Source organism: Strix aluco, chromosome 4, assembly GCF_031877795.1.
Source record: "Strix aluco isolate bStrAlu1 chromosome 4, bStrAlu1.hap1, whole genome shotgun sequence".
In the NCBI taxonomy this organism is placed as follows: Eukaryota; Metazoa; Chordata; class Aves; order Strigiformes; family Strigidae; genus Strix; species Strix aluco.
Window position 1 is genome coordinate 106,278,099 of NC_133934.1, and position 19,189 is coordinate 106,297,287.

The 19,189-nt window shown below is 52.4% G+C and overlaps 1 protein-coding gene across 1 annotated transcript; it reads right to left on the reverse strand.

Annotated features, from left to right (window-relative positions):
• Window positions 1-1,195: 1,195 nt before the first annotated feature.
• Window positions 1,196-17,055, reverse strand: TGFB3 (transforming growth factor beta 3). The gene is made up of 7 exons (XM_074824777.1): window positions 16,120-17,055; window positions 10,406-10,569; window positions 8,909-9,038; window positions 7,250-7,357; window positions 6,256-6,427; window positions 5,588-5,741; window positions 1,196-3,181 (listed from the first exon to the last, which is right to left on the reverse strand). The coding sequence occupies exons 1-7, from the start codon at window positions 16,832-16,834 to the stop codon at window positions 3,023-3,025; spliced, it is 1,602 nt and encodes a 533-aa protein (XP_074680878.1). The 5' UTR covers window positions 16,835-17,055; the 3' UTR covers window positions 1,196-3,022.
• Window positions 17,056-19,189: the final 2,134 nt, after the last annotated feature.

The following is a 19,189-nucleotide window of genomic DNA, read 5'->3' on the forward strand; positions in this document are numbered from 1 at the left end:
GCGAACAACAAAAGGGAACTGTTGGGAGCTGTATTCAGTGTTGGCAGTGAAGATCCCACTTTTTCTTTCCCATTGTCTTCCTCAATTTGCCAGCTAGCAACAGAGCATATAGAGAACTGCCCTCTGCTTTCTCACACTAGTGTCCTGAAACGTTTTGGTGGTAAGCCTGTGCCCAGGAGTGTATTCAATCTGTTATTAACCCCATGTAGATAGTTTAGTTTGTTGCTGAATTATAGCTAAAACACCCCTAGAAAACTATTTTGATTGTAAGAAAATTAATTCGGATCCTGTCTCACAAATCTTATTTTCAAATGTTGCTAGGGAAACAGAAGGCTGGAGAGAGAAGCAGTAACTGAAATGTGTGTTTGACTTGAAGGATTACTGTACCCGTGAGATTACCCATGTCCTTACTGGTTGGACACTCTGAGACTCTTCTCCCCTGATTTTCCATTGCCATTTCACCTCCTTTCCAAGAAGACAAATGGCTTCGTCCTTCTGCCACCCCTCCCTGCCACTGAGGAGCAGCAGTGAACAAGGGCTAATAAGACAGACCCACCTCAAGGGGCTTGCCAGGGTTAATCCGTGGGTGGTTCTGACATGCTCCAAGTGCCACGTAGGACTGTGAGCTGTGCGAGTGTTCTAGCTCAGCTCTTTGCAGCTCCCCCTCCTTGGGTTTGTTTTTTCCCCTTTACTAGCAAGGAAGCCCTTCAATTGGATGGGCAGCAGAGCCAGCCCAGGGCTCAGGAGGAACAATGACCAAAGAACAGACTGCAGCTTGTAAACCAAAACCTCCCCAGGGGCTGCTGCTAAAAGGAGATTAGAGAGAATTCCTACTCCAATTGGCATCTGGATTCCCCCCCACCCCCCATTGCAGCCACTACATTTCTGGCCTGTCTATCAGCATGGTAGTGTATTTGCTCCCTCCTTGGGCAGGTCACGTGGAAGCATGGGCATGGCCAGCTGTACAGGGCATAGTAACACAGTAGTGCTGCAGGACTGATCAGAGCTGCACCTTTCATCATCACACCAATGACAGGTCAAGGAGCCCCAGAATGATGAAAGGGATAAAGATAAGTGTTGGGGAGTGCCTCTATCAGAGCATGTCTGCCCCAGCCAAAATGTCACATAGCTTGGCAGGCTCCCTCCACTGACCCACCCTTGCTATCCTCTAGCCAGCTGGTGATGGTGCAGGAAGGGTTGTTTATAGTTTATTAAGATGTTTGAGATTACACGTTACGGCAGCCTCACGTGAGGTATATGGAAGCAGCCACTATTGTAAAGGGCTTGATGGAAGAGCTGAATTCTGAGCTGACCATGGAGAGCCCTCGCCACAAGTGATTAACCAGCTAGGTATCATTTTACGCTCAGTTACTGGAGACCAGGAATTGGGAGGGGACAGGGAGGAACCTCTGTGGTCTCTAGAACATGACTTTAAGTAGTTGTGGTTTGGAGTCAGAGAGGCAGCCTCTGAGTCTCATATGGCATGCAAGCACTGGAGATTTTTACCTTTGGGACTATCTGTGGCTGAAAAAAAAAATAAAGAGTACATTGATTTCTTGCCTGGGCAACATCTGTGAGCTTTTTATAAGCATCTGCAATGTTCATGGTAAATTGGGAGGAGGGATGTGTTCTCTACCTGTGTGTACAATTCTGTGCTAGCAGACCATATATATTCAAATGGACACAGAACATCTGTCAGCTGTGGCAACTGCACTGCCCTGGTTATTTAAACAGTATTGTTGGAAATGTTTTACATTTGAGGGGAGCTTTCTATAAAAGCAGATGCCAGAGGTGATATACATGTCTGGACTGGGGTGGGGCAGGGCACATATACACCAGGCACAGTTTGAGGGTACCAAGGAATTTCCATTCTGGGGCTCTCTGGTTGGCCTAAATTCTGGCTGTTCCTTTGAAGAGACATTTTGGAAAGGGTTTTAGACTGAGTGTGCCACAGCAGTAGCAAATTAAAAACAGCAAACCATCTAACCCTCCAACAAACAACTTGCTTGTGAAAAAAAGAGCATCTCCCCCCCAAATATTTATTTTTTACAATGTTTTGAGATTACTATTTTTTAAGTCTTGGCAGATGAGCCTGGGTCACGTTTAGGTCACTGTGCAGAACCAGGTGCAGAACACCCCGAAGCACTTCACAAACCACAACAGACAAGAGGTCCTCAGGGTGTATCAGCTCACAAATGAATGGGCCCATATTCAGGTACCCACAGATATTGCTCCTGCCCTGACCCAGAAACCATCTCTCAGAAACTCCAGGAAGGGAAAAGAGCTGAATGGAGACATCAGTCCCTCTGAAAATGGACTTAGCACCCTCTTTCCTTGTATTTGCCCACCCTCAGCAGGCTGGCTGGGAGCCTTGCAGTTTGCATTAGAAACCAATAGCCAGGATCTGCCAATTGAATTTACAGGTCTGGCAGACACAGTTTCAGTTGCAGGACTCTGGATCACAGCTCTGAGGAACAAAAGTCTAAGTGTATCTCTGAGCATTTCTTCTCTCAGCAGCTTCCCTTCTTGATGCATTTTCTTTCTCTAAAGAAACTTTCACGGTTTCCCCCTACAGGGGAAACCTCTAATTCTTCAGGCCAGTGGGGAAGGCTGAGGTCCTAAGATAGCTAAAGCTAGATTAGAAAACATCTCCCCATTTCCATTCCCCCTTTCACCTGCTCTTTCTCATTCTCTTGCTTTCCCAGCTCAACCACCCAGCATTCAAATACAGAGCAGTTCCTCCACCCTATCCTTCTCTTCTGCACCAACTGTCCAGCCATTTTGGAGAGTGTGGCCTTCGTGTCACGAAAGTAACTCCCAGAAGGAACATGACACTGCCAACAAGACCAAGAAATGTTCCAGAAGAGATCCCCAAGGGCTTCCAGACCCTAAGCCACAGGGTTTGGCACTCAGCCCTCAGCATGCATAGTCTCTGACCCCCAGTTACTTTTGTGTTAGCCTGGGAGCAGGAGAGTGGGTGCTGACAGTTTCTCTCTTGGCTTTGGGCGGGCCAGGGTGCCTTTCAGCTGCACTTGCAGGATTTCACCACCATGTTGGAGAGCTGCTCCACTTTGGGGGTCCTCCCGACATAGTACAAGATGGTGAGTGGCTCCAGGTCCTGGGGGACACAGCAGGGTGAAGCAGATGCCTCAGGGTTCAGCGTGTTGTATAAGCCCAGCACCTGCAAAAACAAAGTAAATGTGGTGACAAAGTCAGGAATACGTTTAAGCTGGTTGAGGACAGGAAGGGACTGCAAAGCCAACAGGTCTCTAGGTGTCTGGACTATGCTCATCAGAGTATTTCCCTGAGGCGAGCAATACTCCCCTGTCACTTCCTGATCATGGCTTGCTTCTAAAGGGTCTTGCCTGCCCTGGCCTGGCTCTTAAGACTTTTTTTTTTTTAATTGTAGTAGCCATGCTCTGTGGCTGATGCCTAAGGGTTGAAGGAGTGCAAGTAGTTGCCTCCTTTCATCTCTAATTTGGTATGGTGGATAGTGTCACAATTTTTGCTTTTAATAAGGCTGGGTGTAACCAGCCTGGGGCCATGTTGGTTTGGGTTCCATTAAAGAAACCAGAAGAAAGAACATCCCTGCTGCTTATTTCAACCAACATCTCTAGATAGCACTGGATGGATGCCAATCCTCTCGAGTATCCACAATTCCCTCCCAGCTTTGAACTGTCTGATGCCTTCTCCCTCCACTCCATCCTCCAAGTCATTACACTGTAATGCTGGAGCCAGCAGAGTATCCTGTGGGACCCCACTGGATTCTTCCTCCCAGCTGGCCCCAGCCCACAGATGACTGTACACTTCAGCCATGTAACCGCTACAGAACAGTTGCCATGTTTCTTGCCAGAGGTGGCTGCTTCTCAGTGGTAAGCAACTTCTTGAGTTATGGGGCCAAAACATGATCTCACCTGCACTACTGTGGTCTCATTAGTGCTTATCTGGTATAAACGACAGGGTCTGGCACATTGTCTTTTAAGTACTTTACAGTCAGTCTTTGGGGATGAGGTGCTAAGGAAATATCCTGTTCTATCATCCAGATCCATGTAATCGCAGTCGTTCTGGTAGCAGCTCCCTGGGATACTGAACAAAGTACTCCTGACTGTACCACAGGGGTACCATGTGAGAGCTCTGGGGCCACTCTTCTCAACAGATAATAGGTTAAACAGACTGATGAGTAATCTTCTTTTCACCATGTTTTGCCTAGGTGATGCTGGCAAGCTGTCAGCAACTATATAGTTCTAAATGTTTCTTGAATCACCCAGCTGACCTTAAAGCTTAATCATTTCCTTTCTTGCTCAAGAAAAGAACATTAGGAACCATTCTAAAACCTCCTTTCTCTCACACTGATTCAGTCCAGTTATCTACTAGAGAGCTTCTCAGGACAACCAGATGGTAAAGCTACATGCCTATTACCCTTTCAAAGCTGTTCGTTCCCTTGCTTTGTCTTGTGCTTAACGCCCAGCATCTGTTCACTCCTTCACTCCCATAGATCGACTGTTCCCACTGATATCAGTCCTTGAGCTTCAGCAAGCCTTGCTGCTGTGCAGACTCTCAATGTTAGCATCTTTTTTGCAATATCATCTTCACCTAGTTATCTATTCTTCAGCCAGATCCGCTTTTTCCAGTAACGTTTTTAGTGAAACCTGAAGCTAAGTTGTTAGTGAGCTGTTGCATTGTCTGGATTGCTGCTTTTACTCTTCTGTGGACAGAAGCACAGGATTTTCCTCCGTCTTTTCTTGCTTCAGCAAACGACTGCCTGCTCCTTAGTCTGTCTTCTCCCCTTGGTACTTTCCCATGCCTGTGCTTTTCTATTGCTTTTATTTTCTTCCACTCTAGACAGTAGCTAGGTTCAGGTAGTATTCTTCCCCAAAGGCTGCCTAGTGTACTCATGTTAGAGATTATGCATAAGTTACCTAAAGACATTTGCCTTCTGCCAGTTTTTACACATGAATCTCACTGCCTAGTAGGTTCCCCTCCCTAGTAGCTCACTCTGCCATAGGTGAGCTAGGATTTATACAGCTGGAAAGGATGCCTGTGCAGAAAGGAGAGCTTACTGCATGGCTGTGTTCACTTCTGGACATAGACATGGATTTACCTTCTCTTTCGGGCTGCCCCTGTGGTAGCAGACAGCAGTTGCGTGCCATGGCACAACAGTTTTGCATGACAACGTGGCACAGAGCATAGAAAAATCCTCTGTCCAGTGCAAACTGCAGGAGAAATTTAGGCAGAAGATAATTACCAGAGTTAACATTTGATGTGAACAATTCAGTTAATACTCTGGCCATTACCAAATAAGTACCCTAAAACCATCAGTCCTGCTGTTTCACATCTTACCCAAGAGACAGCAGGATGCTTCTCCTCAACATCTGGCTGGAAGCATGGACTCAGTTTTGACTCCAAAGGAAGTGCATTTTCCCTGATGAACCACCTAGACTCTTTTCTGCAGTTTTCCTGGACAGTTTTTAAAAGGACTGATCTAAACAGCTTTTGGTGCTTTGAAGAGACTGGATATGATCATAGCCTTAGGGAGAAAGGGGGAGTCACAGCCACAAGCCCTAACAGGATCATATACGGGATGTACCGTGCTGTGAGTGGTGTCTGCGCTGCGGAGGTATGGACAAGGGCCCGAACAAAAGTTAGCAAAGTAGCCCTTAGGCTCGTGGACCCATTTCCAGCCAAGGTCCTGTCGAAAGTCAATGTACAGAGGACGCACGCAGCAATTCTCCTCCAGGTTCCTGAAACACAGTATTGAAACACAGTGAATCTAAAGAGGGGCCTTATACACGATGGTGTGATGCAGCCTCCTGTTTGCCTGCGCCAAGTGCAGAGGAGCGGCACAGGCGAGCAGCGGCGGGCAGCTCAGCAGCCTGGCACTGCTTGTGCCTGCTGGCAGGCGGCCTAACCACTGGCCCAGGGAGGCAGCACCCGGCTGCTCTCTGGCACCTGGAGATAGCAGGGGGCTGCTGCAGGTCCCTGCCCAGGCTGTGCTCCAGGAAGCTGCTTGCAAGTCTCCCTCTAGCCAGTGGCTCAGCCAGAAGCACATACTGACTCTGCTGAGCTGGCCAGCATCCCCTTCTTGGACACCACAAGGAGCAGCTGGCTGAGCTGTGCTCTTCCTGTGGCCCCTGTGGCACCACGGTGGCCCACAACCCCCTTGGAGGGTTCTGCCTTTCCCGGTGGCATGAGTCTTGCCAGGCTTGCCCACCTCAGGCATGGGACCTGGTCACTCCAGGCAGGAATATCACTTACCGGAAGCAGTAGTTGGTATCCAGGGCCCGTTTCTTTCTCTGGCCTCCCAATGCTGGGCTCTCCAGCCGATGTGGGGGTAACATCATCAAGATGAGGTGGGGATTATGCAAGTCTTTCTGCTTCTTCAGGCGCCCCAAGTCCCCACGGCCATAGTCATCCTCACTGTCAATGCCTTCAGAGAGAAACAGGATCCACAAAGAAGAAATCAGTAGGAAAGTAGAGGATGCAACAAGACTTTTCAGTGCATTTAACACTCTCATGCCTACCCTTGAACCAGGGTGAAAGGGGTTTAGGCACCATGTCCATCTACTCTGGGACTTCTTCCCTCACAGGGTCCCCTTTACTCCTGGGGAATCTGACTGCCGCAGGCCTGAAATGGAGGCTTACGGGCCACCTGTTTTACCATTTGCAAACTGCTGGTGGGGCCATTAATCCATCCTGCTCACTCCTGGCTTCAGTCCCAGGACAGGCAGGAAGATGAATGGTTTAAAGAAGATGTCAGATCATTGGCACTCTGCAGAACAGCCTCAGAAATGGAGCCTGTGGGGGCCAGTGGCTGCAGCCCAGGGCTGCAAGCCAGGAGGTTCCTAGTTCTTAGGCCAGCCAAGCCACTGACTCTCTGGGCCACCTCACACAGGATGCCTGACTTCCTTGTGTTTCAGTCACCCTAACTGGAAAGCAGAGCCTCCGTGGAAATCTGAGAAGGCATCAAGCTGAACTTCCCAGAGAGACATTGAAATACAAAATTATTCCTTTCTGCAGACATTTGTGCAAACCCACACAGCCTTCACTTACTTTCTTCCATTTCTAACCTATGTACAAAGTGGATGTACCCATCATGCAAATCAACATGCAAACCCAGATGTGTATTCTTTAAGACAAATGTTATGCAACGTAAAATGCTCAAATATGCAAATCAAGACCTCATTTCTTCTTTAAATACTCCAGTCCTTCCCCCTCCCCTACAGCCTCCCTTAACACAGCTCTTTATCACCTTTGAACTTGATCTCCAAGACTTCGTGCAAATTCTCCAAGATGTCCCCGTTGGGCTGAAAAGTATGGCAAGGACAGTGTATGCTAATTTCCAGGCCAAGGTTGGACTCTGCAAAGAAGATGACTCTGTGAGAAACAGTCTTCCTCAGCTGGGACAGCTCCTGGTGCAGGGGAGTTCCACTGAGGACATGTGGTAACTTCTAGACTGTGGGCTGGTCTCAAAGTCAGGGATGCTATCAGAGTTGGGGAACAGAGATGCCTTGGAAAAGGAGAATGGGAAGCAGAATCTTGTGGCTTCAGCTGTGCCAAAAGCCTTACTCTTACTAAAGGGAGCTTCCTGGGCAGGTAAGAAGGGTGCTCCTGGTTACATTTTTTAGGCTATTCAGCATCCAAAAGCATTTGTGAGATTTAAGGAGCTCCACTGAAAAACAAGTATTTTGAAGAGCTGGCTTGTGGTGTCTGTGTTAAATCAGTTTTGCCATCCTCAGTGCCTGTGTACTATCTGGCTTCTGGTAGTGTCTGAAGGAGAGATCTGAAAATGAGTGAATTGGATATGGACAAGTAATTTCACTGGAAGCATTTTTCTCAGCAGCTGCAACCTCCTGTTCTCTTGAACTGCTAGCGGTCTAAGTCACACAGACTTTCCAGAGGCAAGTCTATTTTCATAACTTCCTGGACCAGTCATGCTGTGTGGGCCCTGACTAAGAGAACATAAGACTCTTAGGAAAGCTCCTTTTTTTATGTTGTGTCATGAATTAAAACATCTGGCTCCCTGGGGCATTGACAAGGTGCCTAGCACCTTTTTTTCCTAAGTACTGTATACTCTGTGACGTCTTGTCAGCTAGCAGGCCTGCCCAGAGCTCTCTGCAGTTCCAGCCCTGAACTCCAGCCATCAGGACACAACTTCGCTTGAAATAGGAGGAGCCTACAAACTCACAGCTTACCCTTCCAGGGAACGGCTGCTTGCCAGTACCTGCATTTCAGTTTTCAGTGGCACCTAGCTTCTATCTGTGAGGCTGATCCAGCTGTGAGTCATGGTGCCTATGTCCAGCTGTGAATGGAGTCAGTGTTCTTGCTGGGAGCTGCCCCATAACTATCTATTGAGCTGCCCAGGGGTGGCAGAGGTACGTTCTCTGCAGTGCTAATGCCTCCATCTGTCTAGGTGTGTCAGCCTCTGGTATTTCCCCACCTTTATACCTGACAAGCTGTAAACAGCTAAAGAAACCAGAATCCTTGCTGTTTTTTTCCCTGCTAGATTTGCTCTAGTCCACATGAAAGTTAAACCAGAGCAATCCTCATTTTCTATATATTACAGATTATAGTTTAGACAAGCAGAGGGGTCCTCTCTGGGCTTAGAATCAAAGGACCAAAAGAAGCTCCAGCATCTCTCAGTGAAAACAATTTCCTCCTTCAGAAGATGAATGCTCACTCTGACTCAGCCCACAGAGCTACACAGTGGGGACTCCAGGACAGAGCTAGGAATCTAGCAGACGTCACGCACTGAGGTAGCGCTCTGGGGGGAGGCTTGTTCTCAAACTGAAAGAAGCTGTTCTCTATGTGAGCTGAGCTCCTGCAAGAAGGGGAGCAGAGAGAGGCTCCTGTCAACACTGATCCACATTTCTATGGATGCCTTGACACCCGATCCAGCCAAGACCCCTACCTCTGTGCAGAAGCCACTCACGCACAGTCTCGGTGACATCGAAGGACAGCCACTCAGGGGAGCCCCGTGTCTGCACATTCCTGCCACTGAGGTAGCGCTGCTTTGCTATGTGCTCATCCGGCCGAAGGATCTGTGTCAGAAGGAGTGGTAGAGAGAATCAGCCAGTGCCATGCATAAGGAAGGGATAGCCTTGGGCCTTTTTTCTTCCACAGCTTGCTAAAAACTAATTCAGAAGGTTGATCCCAGCAAGTGAGACAGCAGGAACACCCTGGCACAGGTGAGAAGGACATGCTTCACAACCAACCTGAACTCCAGAGATCTACACAGTGCTTATTTTTGTGTCCTAAGCAGCCCACCTCTCTCAATTCATCCTTGTTTCGGGTCACATATCCAGAGGCAGAATCTAATTGATCTAATGGGTAGTTTTGTTTCTGTATACACCTGTGGCATATGGGTCTGGATTTCCGAGTAGAACCAGCAGTGGGCAACAGAGCATCTTGCCACAGGTCCCTTGCTCAGCAAGCCTACTGAGTCCTACGCTGTGGCGTTTTCATGTGTCCTACACTCTTCAATTTCTATCAAAACACACCAGGGCTGATCCAGTTTGGAGACCTCTCCCCCTGCTCTGTCATCCCTTCCCACTTCCAGACAAATAGCCCCAGCCTGTGCAAGGTGCTCCTTCCTGCAGGACCCCAGGTTCATTCCACAGAGCACTGAACCTATGCAGAAGCTCTGGGATTGCCTCTTTGCCAGCTGTGTCATCTGGTGGAGAATTGCTCTGACCTTTGAAGCTGAATTCTGCGAAGTCTTCAAGAGCTACCAGCCACAGGGCAATTTTAGCTGTGCTCTTGCTGCAAAGTGCACAGACACCAGCCTGTGGGAATGCACTGCCTGGATGCTTAACTGTACGATTAGCTGGGTGGTTCAGCCCAGCCTAAGGCCACTTCCAAACCTGAACCAGACCTTATCCTGCCAGGGGAGTCCATGGGTTCAAAGCAAACTCCAGATAAGTCCCTGAATTAGCAGTGCCACGAATTGTGCCCCTGAGGAGCTGCTGTTGAAGGGAACATTGAAAGCAAGCCTTATTTTTCTAGTAAATCAGTGACAAGACGGAGAGCTCCACCCTTTGGATTAGCACCAACTGTACTGCAACAGTCAAAGGAACAAAACTGCCAAGGGACCTAGCATGCTGATGTGACAGAAGGGTCAGGCCTGCTCCCCCTACAACCCCCTTCTCAGTGCAGTGAAGTGCTGCAGTGGGCACCATACCAGGGTGGCCAAAGCAGCCAGCCAATGTGAGTGGGGAAAGGACAGCAGCACGCTCTAAAAGGAACGAAAGGTGACTGTATCACCACATATGCTGGAAGAAGCCTGGGGTACAGCATGGGATTTCTCTCTCTCTCTCTTCTGTAGCCCTGCACATATCAATTGAGGCAACAATTAAACAGCCAAGCTATTTTGGGCTCAGGCACAGGGGAAGGTGAGAAGAATACTCACCTGGAAGAGCTCAATGCGCTGCTCGCTGCGTTTGGAGCTCGGGTTGGGCACACGTAGCACCCGAAACTCGGCCCGGAACAAGTTGGTGCTGTTCTTCTCTGCCGAGGACACATTAAAGCGGAACACATTGGAGGTGACACCTTTTGGACAAATGCCCAACTCATCTAGGAGAAAGAACGATGGAAAGACTGAGAACCACAAGTTAAAGGGGTGGGATCTCAAATAAATACTGTTTGAGAAAGAACTTTCCAGCAGAGGCCTGTCATTCAGACATCTTGCTACCTGTGAAGCATGGCTATCTAGCTAAAGGTAACACAGGATGAATTCACTCAAATTTGGTCTACATGGCAACATTCTGCAAAATCTTCCCACTACTGCCACCGTTATTTCAATGCTACAAGCCAGAGAATCAGTACAGATCAATCACAGTAATTTTAATATTCTCTTCTAACTCTGCTCATTAGATGTTGCTAATGCTCATGAGTCTGCTGCATCTAAAATGACACTCCCAGCCAAGGCAATGGGGCAACCTCATTTGCAGCTAGTGGGGCCAATTCCCAGTAGGGGTGATGGTGTGACTCTCCTCATGCTGGAGACATGAAGCTGCACAGATGATCCCATTGCCATTGAATCTTAGTTTTACAAACCCTGACTGTCTCCCAGAATGAAAACCAGCCAAGTGCCCATGAAGTATGAGGTGTGGAAGACTTTTTCGGGCAGTGACTATTCAGTGTGTACTGAAAGAACTGGGGTTTAAGATCAGTTCTCACTCATGACCTGGAGAAGGAATTCATGAATAGTACTAGATACAGAGTTCTTCAAGGACAGAGTAATAGTGCTGAGAGGCCTGCGGGGATCAGACAGATGGGCAGGAAATAACACAGCAATTCTCTGCCTTGATGTGTGCCTGCTGAACAGAAAAATCCATTTCACAGGTGCCCCAAAAGAGAGTAGGTAAAAGCAACGAGGTCTAAAACAGAGTCCTCAAGAAAAAACAAGCCTCTTTTCAATGGGACCATTTTGGTCCCATGGAAAAGTCTTTGTTATTGCTATTGTTCCTCTCCTATTGACTTCTGTTAGCCTTCGAGGTTCTAGCATCATTAAGGCTTCCTGCAGACAAGACACAGCAGCTCCTGCTCTACACCCACGTGCGAGTTTGTTTGCAGCCCTACAGAGCCTCTCATATGACATCTGACTGTTGTCCAGTGCAGCACAGGGCTCTTGTGTCAGCTGATACTTGTTTTTAAACAGAAACAGAAAGGAAAACTATCACCTGTTCCCAGCCACAGTTCCAGCCTGTGACAAATAGGCTAGAAGCCCTAGTTGAAGCAACCTTCGAGTTAGATTCCTAGAGTCAGCCCTTCTCTTCACACCATCACTGCTATCTCCCCAGGGAAACAACTTCTGAAGGTGGAGCTGGTGTGAAATGGTGCCTCAGCGCAGAGGTTCGCCTCCCATGCCAAATTCTGCTTTGAGCAACACTGATGCACTTCCAAAGTCATATCCATGAAGGTGAAATGAAGCCAGTTTACAAGGATGTGTTCTTAGGGTGCTGAAGTTTTACGCAGTAAGCTAATGACCAGATGCTCACATTGGGCTTTAACTGGAGGGGGTTTTGTCATTTGTACTATGGAATGGAACAGCTTTCCCACACAGGAAAGTCTCTGGATGCTATTGAAGAGTTGGATAATCCCAGGAGACCAGACCCTATCGCAGCCATGAGCTGCAGTGCTCAGCCCAACAACCCTGCGGTGCAGAGTACACCGAGCCACACGAGGACACCCACTGCGGGGATTCCACCACTCTGATCAGTTCTAGGTTTTATGCCACAGAAAAGCACAGCAGAAAACCTGAGCTCTGATATCATTAAATGCCCAAGGCATCTTCCTAGCTGAAGTCTAACTCTGATAACTGTTCTGTCTCCTAGACCTAGGCAGATACCGTGTTTTAATACCCCCTTAAGCTGTTTTGCACTCTTAGCCCTATTAATAGTGCTGTTAACAGCCTGCCCCTTCCATTTTAGACCTGCCTGCCTGTCCATGAGGGGAGTCCCAGTAGTCATCAGAAATGCCTTTCTAGATCAGACCAGTGGTCAGTCTAGCCCAGTATCTGTTTCCAACAGTAGTGCTTTATCTAACAATCTATTTAGAGACTGCAGATCTGGTCCTACAGCACAGTGCAGATGAGACAAAATAATTTATTGTTTATCATCTCCTTAAGATTTTTGGCTAAGTTAAGCAGCCGAGGTGGTTAGAGATTACTGTATCTACTATATTTTGCCTGCTGTCCCCACATTGCCTTCTACCTACTTACTTCACGCAAGGTGCTGGTGTCTTGGGAGACCTTCCTAGTGGAAATAGTAATACCTATTTTCCCTTCCTTAAGAAGTTGTTTCATGTTCCCTTTGTACCCTGGGAAGAAGCCCTCTGTGATGGGGAGATGGAGCTGCATTCTGTGTTTCACTCTGAACACTGTGAGATTGGAACCTGTTTCTCATAGCGGGGTGTCCAGGATACAGGTCTCACTCCCAGGAAGCCGACTGCTTTGGGGCAAAGTACTTTTTGCAAGCGGTCACAGGCAAAGGAGGTGAGGTGATTTTTCAGAAAGCTTGGTCCAGTCCCAGCTCAGGTGTGTTAATCACACTGGAATCCGGACATGTCCACCTACCTGCACGGAACAAAGCCTGGAGGCAATATTCCTGCAAGCTCTTCCAGTCCACAACACAGTGGTTGTAACCAAGCCTGGAGACAGGGAATCTGTGATGCCCTGTGCACCCATGCCAGGCTGTGTCTGACACGACAGGATGCATCCTCACGATCAGACCCTGCTACAACTGTGGAGCCCAGACAGCCCAGAGCTGCTGACTGCACAAACAATGAGACCAGTAGCCTCTTAGCATGGACAATGTGATACATGGAGCAGGTTCTTTTGGGAGCCTCCTTCTTCCTACCACTGCTCTCCGTGAGGAGAAGGTTCTCCACATGCTGCCGACCCTATGCAGCTGCCGTTTCTGGCAAGCCCCAAGAAGGCTGATGGCTATGTGGTGAGGGTTTGAGGTTGAGGAGGGGCAGGCTGTCTGTGAGCAGGTATTGCCTCACTCCATATTATACCACTAGTACTTCAAGGTGCTTTACGCCAAAGCTGCATAACTTTGGAGAAAAAAACCCTGATCCTTCTGTAACTCTGCAGATGGCAGGTGTGGAGGAAAAGATTCTTGGCCCCAATGACCCATAGCTTTAATTGCTTTGTCTCTCAAGCTGGCTTGGAAAATGGCATCTGTTTTTCCTCAGGAAGGTAAGCAAATCCATTTGCAGGACCACTGCAGATGTTCTGAGCTTGAATCTAACCAAGTCAGTGCTTAAGGGGGTCTGAACTGCCACGAGTTTTAGGAGATCCCTGAAGTGAATGGCTGATCAAGAGCAAATTATTCTCTGAAAGAAAGTCCCTTATAATTCAGGTTATGTGCCTGAGGTGCAACAGAAAAACAATTCTGTGAGTCACCAAACAGCTCAGAGTAGGCATGGGGAACCTGGTCCTGAATATTCTTCCTTCCTAGAAGGATGGGGCTCTCCCTGCTACTATTTTTGCTCCTCAGCTCTCCTCGCTTTTGGGCCTTAAGCCTTTGAGAAGAGTGAGTTCTGAGCCAACAAGCCACTTAACTAATAGTTTGGAGCTAGAACAGTTCGTGTGCGTGTGCATGCACACACATTTCAGACTTGTCTGTATCGTCCTTGCAGTTCCCTCAATGGAGCAGTCCTCCCCTTCCCCCCCAGAGGAGACTGGCTTTGGCTCAGAGCATGCTCTGAGATCACCACCTGGCACAGTGACAGAGTCATGGGAAAATTGAACATCAGCCACTCCTGAAGACACAGGGCCAAATTCAGCCATGGTGTAAGCGATGAAATTCCCCAGGTTTCAAAAGAAGTGTGCCTCTTGACACCACAGCCTGTCTGGAGCTAGTATCTCCTAGTGTGACCCAGTTCCACATTTCCCTCTTTCTCTGGGTGGTGGCATCTACACTGCCCATTCCCAGGAATTCAATGTCAGCACTGCTTGGTCTTTTGAACCCACTGCTCAGTACCTTGCCCCAGCGTCCTACGGGAACACGGGACAGGTTCATTCATTTCCACAGGAATTTTCTCCAACCCGGAGTCCCTCCTCACTCACTGCTCCTTCTTGTGCACCACAAGTCTTCATTCCTCTTTCCCCTCTATTTGATCCAAATCCACTCCTCTGACTTCATTTCCCGCTGTTGTGCTTTCCCAGTTTCCTTCCCCAAAATGCACCAGTTCATAGTGTGGCTGTACTATTTTGCACAGACACTTGGTTTCTCCATATATTTTTAGAATTTCACAAACAACACTTCAGTAGGTCAAAAATGTTGAAATACGGGTAAGCTGCTATACCCTGTGCACTTTCTGTTCCTCAAGTCTTGGTGTCTCCTGAGCTAAGAGCTAATCATATAACCATATGGAGCGCAGTCTGCCAGAGATTAAGTGAAATTTGTTGCATTACCACATTGTAGCTCTTATTCCAGCTCATCATATGTCAAGATTAACATAAACCTGGCAGAATAACTGCATTCTGAGGCTGCCTGCACCAAGTCACAGCTCCTCCCCAGAACTGCTGGCATTCAAAATTGTGTCCCCAAGACTGCACTACATCACGGGAGGACACCCTGAATGGTGGTATGACTGCACGCCCACCAACATCTTCCAGTCCTAAGGAATCTTAAGCACAGACCAAAAGGATTGCCTGTGCCTACATGTGCTCAGCATCTGCAGTCTGCTCGGGGTTCATGTCTGCTCAGTCTCTGTCTTTGCATCTGCATCTGCTCAGCTTCTGCACCTGAATCTGTTTAGTGTCCGCATCTGGGCCTGCTCATCATCTGCTCTGCACCTGCTCAACATCTGTCACGTTTCCTTCAGTGCCTGTGTTCCCTTGAGGGTCCCTCTGCATCACTGTCGGCTTTGCACCTGCTCAGCATCTCCCTTATCTTCTTCTCGCTCTCTGCGCCCTCGCGCTACCCGAGTAACCCCCTCGCCAGTGTCCTCCAGGCAGCTGTCTCTTCCGCAAGCGCCTCTCTACCTTCTCTACAGCCGGCGCGGGGGCTGCACAGGCCAAACAGGTTGCCTGTATCTCTGCGGCAGGCGCCGGAGCTTCAGCAGGGAGGAGTCCGGCTGGCTATCTGCTCGCCACCCAAACGCGAGAGCTGTGCCTTCTCCTAGCCCGCTGCGCAGCGTTCACCCCGACACCCCGGCTGCCTCCTCTCCTGCTGCCTTCCCACCTCCCGCCTTCCCCCAGCTCTCAGGGCTCCAGATACGGGCCGGGCTCACTCCTCCCTGGGCCGACGCTGTTCCCGCGCCCCGCAACCCACCCCCGCCAGCGCCCACCTCCTCCACCTGCGGCGGGGCCGTCCGCCGCCAAGCCCCGCGCCGCCCCGTCGGTGCTCCGAGCGCTCGCCGCTCCGCGCCACCCCCCCACCCCCCCCCGGCCCCGGCACAGCGGCGTGCGCCCCCCGCGCAGGCAGGCGGGGACGCGTTACCCCCCACCCCGCTGCGGCGGCCCCCGCCCCGCCGGGACAGTGGCCCCGCCGGCGGGGGCCCTGTACCCCTCGGCCCCGGCCAGCCGCCCCTCCTCCGCGCCCGGGGGCCCGGGCAGGCTGCCCCGCGGGCGCGGCACCCCGGCCCGCACGGGGGGAGCCCAGCACTTACTGTGCTCGGGGAGGCCCTGGATCATGTCAAATTTATGGATCTCTTTGGCATAGTACTCGGACTCGGTGTTGTCCTGAGAGCAGCTCTCCTCCTTCTCCTCCTCCATCTCCTCCAGCAGCTCCCGGGTGCTGTTATAGAGGGCCAGGATCTGGTAGGGCACATGGGCCGGCCCCACAGTCTCCGGGGGGCTGGTGAGCCGCAGCTTGCTCAGGATCTGCCCCCGGATGGCTTCCACCCTCTTTTTCTTGATGTGGTCCAGGTCCAAGGTGGTGCAGGAGGACAGCGCGAGGGTCACGGTGGCGAAGCTCAGCAGTGAGAGCAGCACCAGAGCCCTTTGCACGTACATCTTCATGTGCGAGGGGGCGGCGGCGGGGGCCCCCGGGAGAGACCCCCGGGCGGCGGCGAGCGAGCGCGGGGGACCGGGCGGTGTGCTGGCGGCAGCCTCTCCAGATCCCGCAGGCTGAGGCTTGGCGAGGAGGTGCATGAACTCACTGCGCCGTGCGCGACTCAGGACTTCCAGGAAGAGCTGGCAGCGCTCCGCAAGGAGAAGCGGCAGGCGCCGTGCCTCGCCGCGCCGGGCTCCTTCCCCATGCGCCGCCCCGCGTCCCGCGGAGCCGGGGGCGCCCCGCCGCGCCGCGCCGCCGCACGTGTCAGCGGCCCGCGCCGCCCCGCCGCCGCGGGGGGAGCGCGCCGCCCGCCCCTCTCGCTGCACCATTCATGCCCCCGCCGGGCCCCGCGCCCTACATCGCCCGGTGCCCGACCCACGGCCCGGCGGCCGGGAGCGCGGCGCTGCGACGCTCCCCGCCCAGCCGGTAGCAGCGCCGCCGGGCCGCCTGCTGACCCCCGCGGGCTCCGCTGGCCGCCGTGCCCCGGCCGCGCACCGCGCCGCGCCGCGCCGCCCCTCCCGCGCGCACTGCCTCTCCCTCGGCCTCACCGCTGAAATTTTATACCTCCCTCCCATGACGTCCCCGGGACGGGGCTCGGGCGGGGGAGGGAGCTCCAAGCCCGTCCTTCACCCGCAGCACCGCGCTAATGGCTTCAGCAGCCGCGCAGCCACCGCCGCCCGCCTCCGCCGCCCCCCCCCCCCCCCCGCCTCGCCGGGCCTCGCCGCCGCCCCCCGCGCGGCCGCCGGCGCCGGGCCCCTCGCGCCCCGGGGCCGGGCCCCTCCGCGGCGGGGCGGCCCCGCTCGCCCTCCGACGTGGCCGCCGCTCGGCCGCGGCGCGCGGGTGCCCCCTGCTGGCGCCGGCCGGGCAGCGGCGGGCGCAGGGCGGCGGCGGCGGCCGGGCCCTTCGCGGTGGTCCGCCGCGCGCTGGCGGGCGGCGCGGGGAGGCCCCTCCCGTTTCCAGCTGCGAAATCGCATTAAAAGCGGCTAAAAATACCCCGAATACTTTCCTGATGTGGTTTCTTTCCGAGGGAGGGAGGGAGGGAGGGAGGGGCCGGCCGGGCCGCCGGCGGGGGCCGGGCGCCACGCTGCGGGCGAGGGGCTGCGGCGGGGCTGGCGGGGCCCGGGCTGGCGGCGGGGCTGGCGGGCCCTGCGAGGCCCCGGGGGCCGCGGGAAGGTGGCGGACTGGCGGGGTGAAGCCCTGCGGCCCTGAAAGCAGGTGGCCGCTGGAGCGCGGAGGAGTCTCCCGCCATGGCAGCCCTCGCAGAAGGGAAGGGGCCGCTTGAGGCACCCGCTGCCCTCGAAGGGGGCTGGGGCCACCCGCAGGAGACAGAACACCGGCCCCACTTGAGCCCCTCGTGATCCATGACCTGGGCCGGGGCAGTCTCCTCTCCTGGGCCGTGCCCCAACCACAGCCACCCCACACCAGCCTCTCTGCCCCCTGCCCTGGGCTGGGCCTGTGCCCACTGCCCTGAAGCCCAGGGGCTCCTGGCCCCTGGACCGAGCACCCTTGTCTTGCCCTCACCTGGACCCTGCCCCAGGTACGCAGGGGTTCCCCACCCCACCACCCAGCGCTTCTCCTGGGAGCTGGCAGAGGGGGAGCCAGACACCCCTGGACTGAGGTGGGATGGTGGCATGGTGCCTTCCTGACCTGCCTGCAGCGCTGGCTGCTCTGCTGAAGAAGCCAGCGGCCTGGCTGTGCTGGTGGGATGACGCAGCAGGGGCAGCTGCTGCGGGGTGGGCCAGGCGGGAGCAGGGCAGAGCTCTCTGCGGAAGCAAGTCCTGGGGGCTTCGTGCTCTGAGAGAGGTGGGCCCCAGGGGCGCATAGCCCCGGCGCCTGGAGGGGGTGGTGTCTGGCAGCAGCACGGCTGATCTGTGGCTGGGAACACCTGGCATGGCTGTGGGGAGCCTTCCCTCGCCTACATGTTTGGGGGGCTGGGGCTGGGAGAGCACGGCCAGCTCAGAGGCCAGAGGCTCACCAAAGACACGGAGCGTGGAAGCGGTTCAGAGGAAATCCATGGGGCAGCTGGAGGTGCTGGGCGCCCGGTGAGCCCATTCCCTGCAGCTCTGAGGAGACCGATGGGTCAGCTGCTCACAGGTTGCCCGTGCTTTGCTTGGGGAACAGGAATTAGAGTTCCTTGCTGGAGCAGACAAAGATGTAACAAGATCCAGTGGCTCTAAGATGACATCGGGTGAATCATGACTTGGGGTAAGGTGCAAAGTCTGAGTGCTGCTGTTAACTATCCATGGAATATTTTTATGTAGATTGAGATGGATGTTTCTAGAGCTCCCTGGGCACTTCTGAAATGAATTCTGGATGGTTTTCCACTCTGGAACCTCCTCTACCCCATGTTGGGTTGGAGGTCACGCTAAACGCAGTAGAACTGGTTGCTTTGGACTTCAGTAATCCATTTGCTACAGTGCCGCATGGTGAGTTATTAATTAAGATGGAGATAAGTACAGGAATTATAAGAGATTGCTGCAGGAGTTCTCCAGTGGCTGGTCCTGGGCCCAGTTTTCATTAATGATCTTGGCATGCTGAAATGAATGTTCTAATGAAATTGGCTGCTTATCCAAAGCTAGGAGGCATTGTCAATACAAGGGAGGACTGGGATATCCTATAGGAGGAGGTAGGCAATTCTGATGGCTGAGACAGTAGAAATGGGATGCAATGCAATAGTACAAAAT

Excerpts from the sequence above, each read along its gene's own strand:
- TGFB3 (XM_074824777.1), bottom strand. The coding sequence starts at position 16,834 with ATGGTGCAGCGAGAGGGGCGGGCGGCGCGCTCCCCCCGCGGCGGCGGG. Across the intron at positions 10,570-16,119 it reads CCAGGGCCTCCCCGAGCACA|ATGAGTTGGGCATTTGTCCA; the intron begins GTAAGTGCTGGG and ends TCTTTCTCCTAG. Across the intron at positions 9,039-10,405 it reads AGCGCATTGAGCTCTTCCAG|ATCCTTCGGCCGGATGAGCA; the intron begins GTGAGTATTCTT and ends CTTCTGACACAG.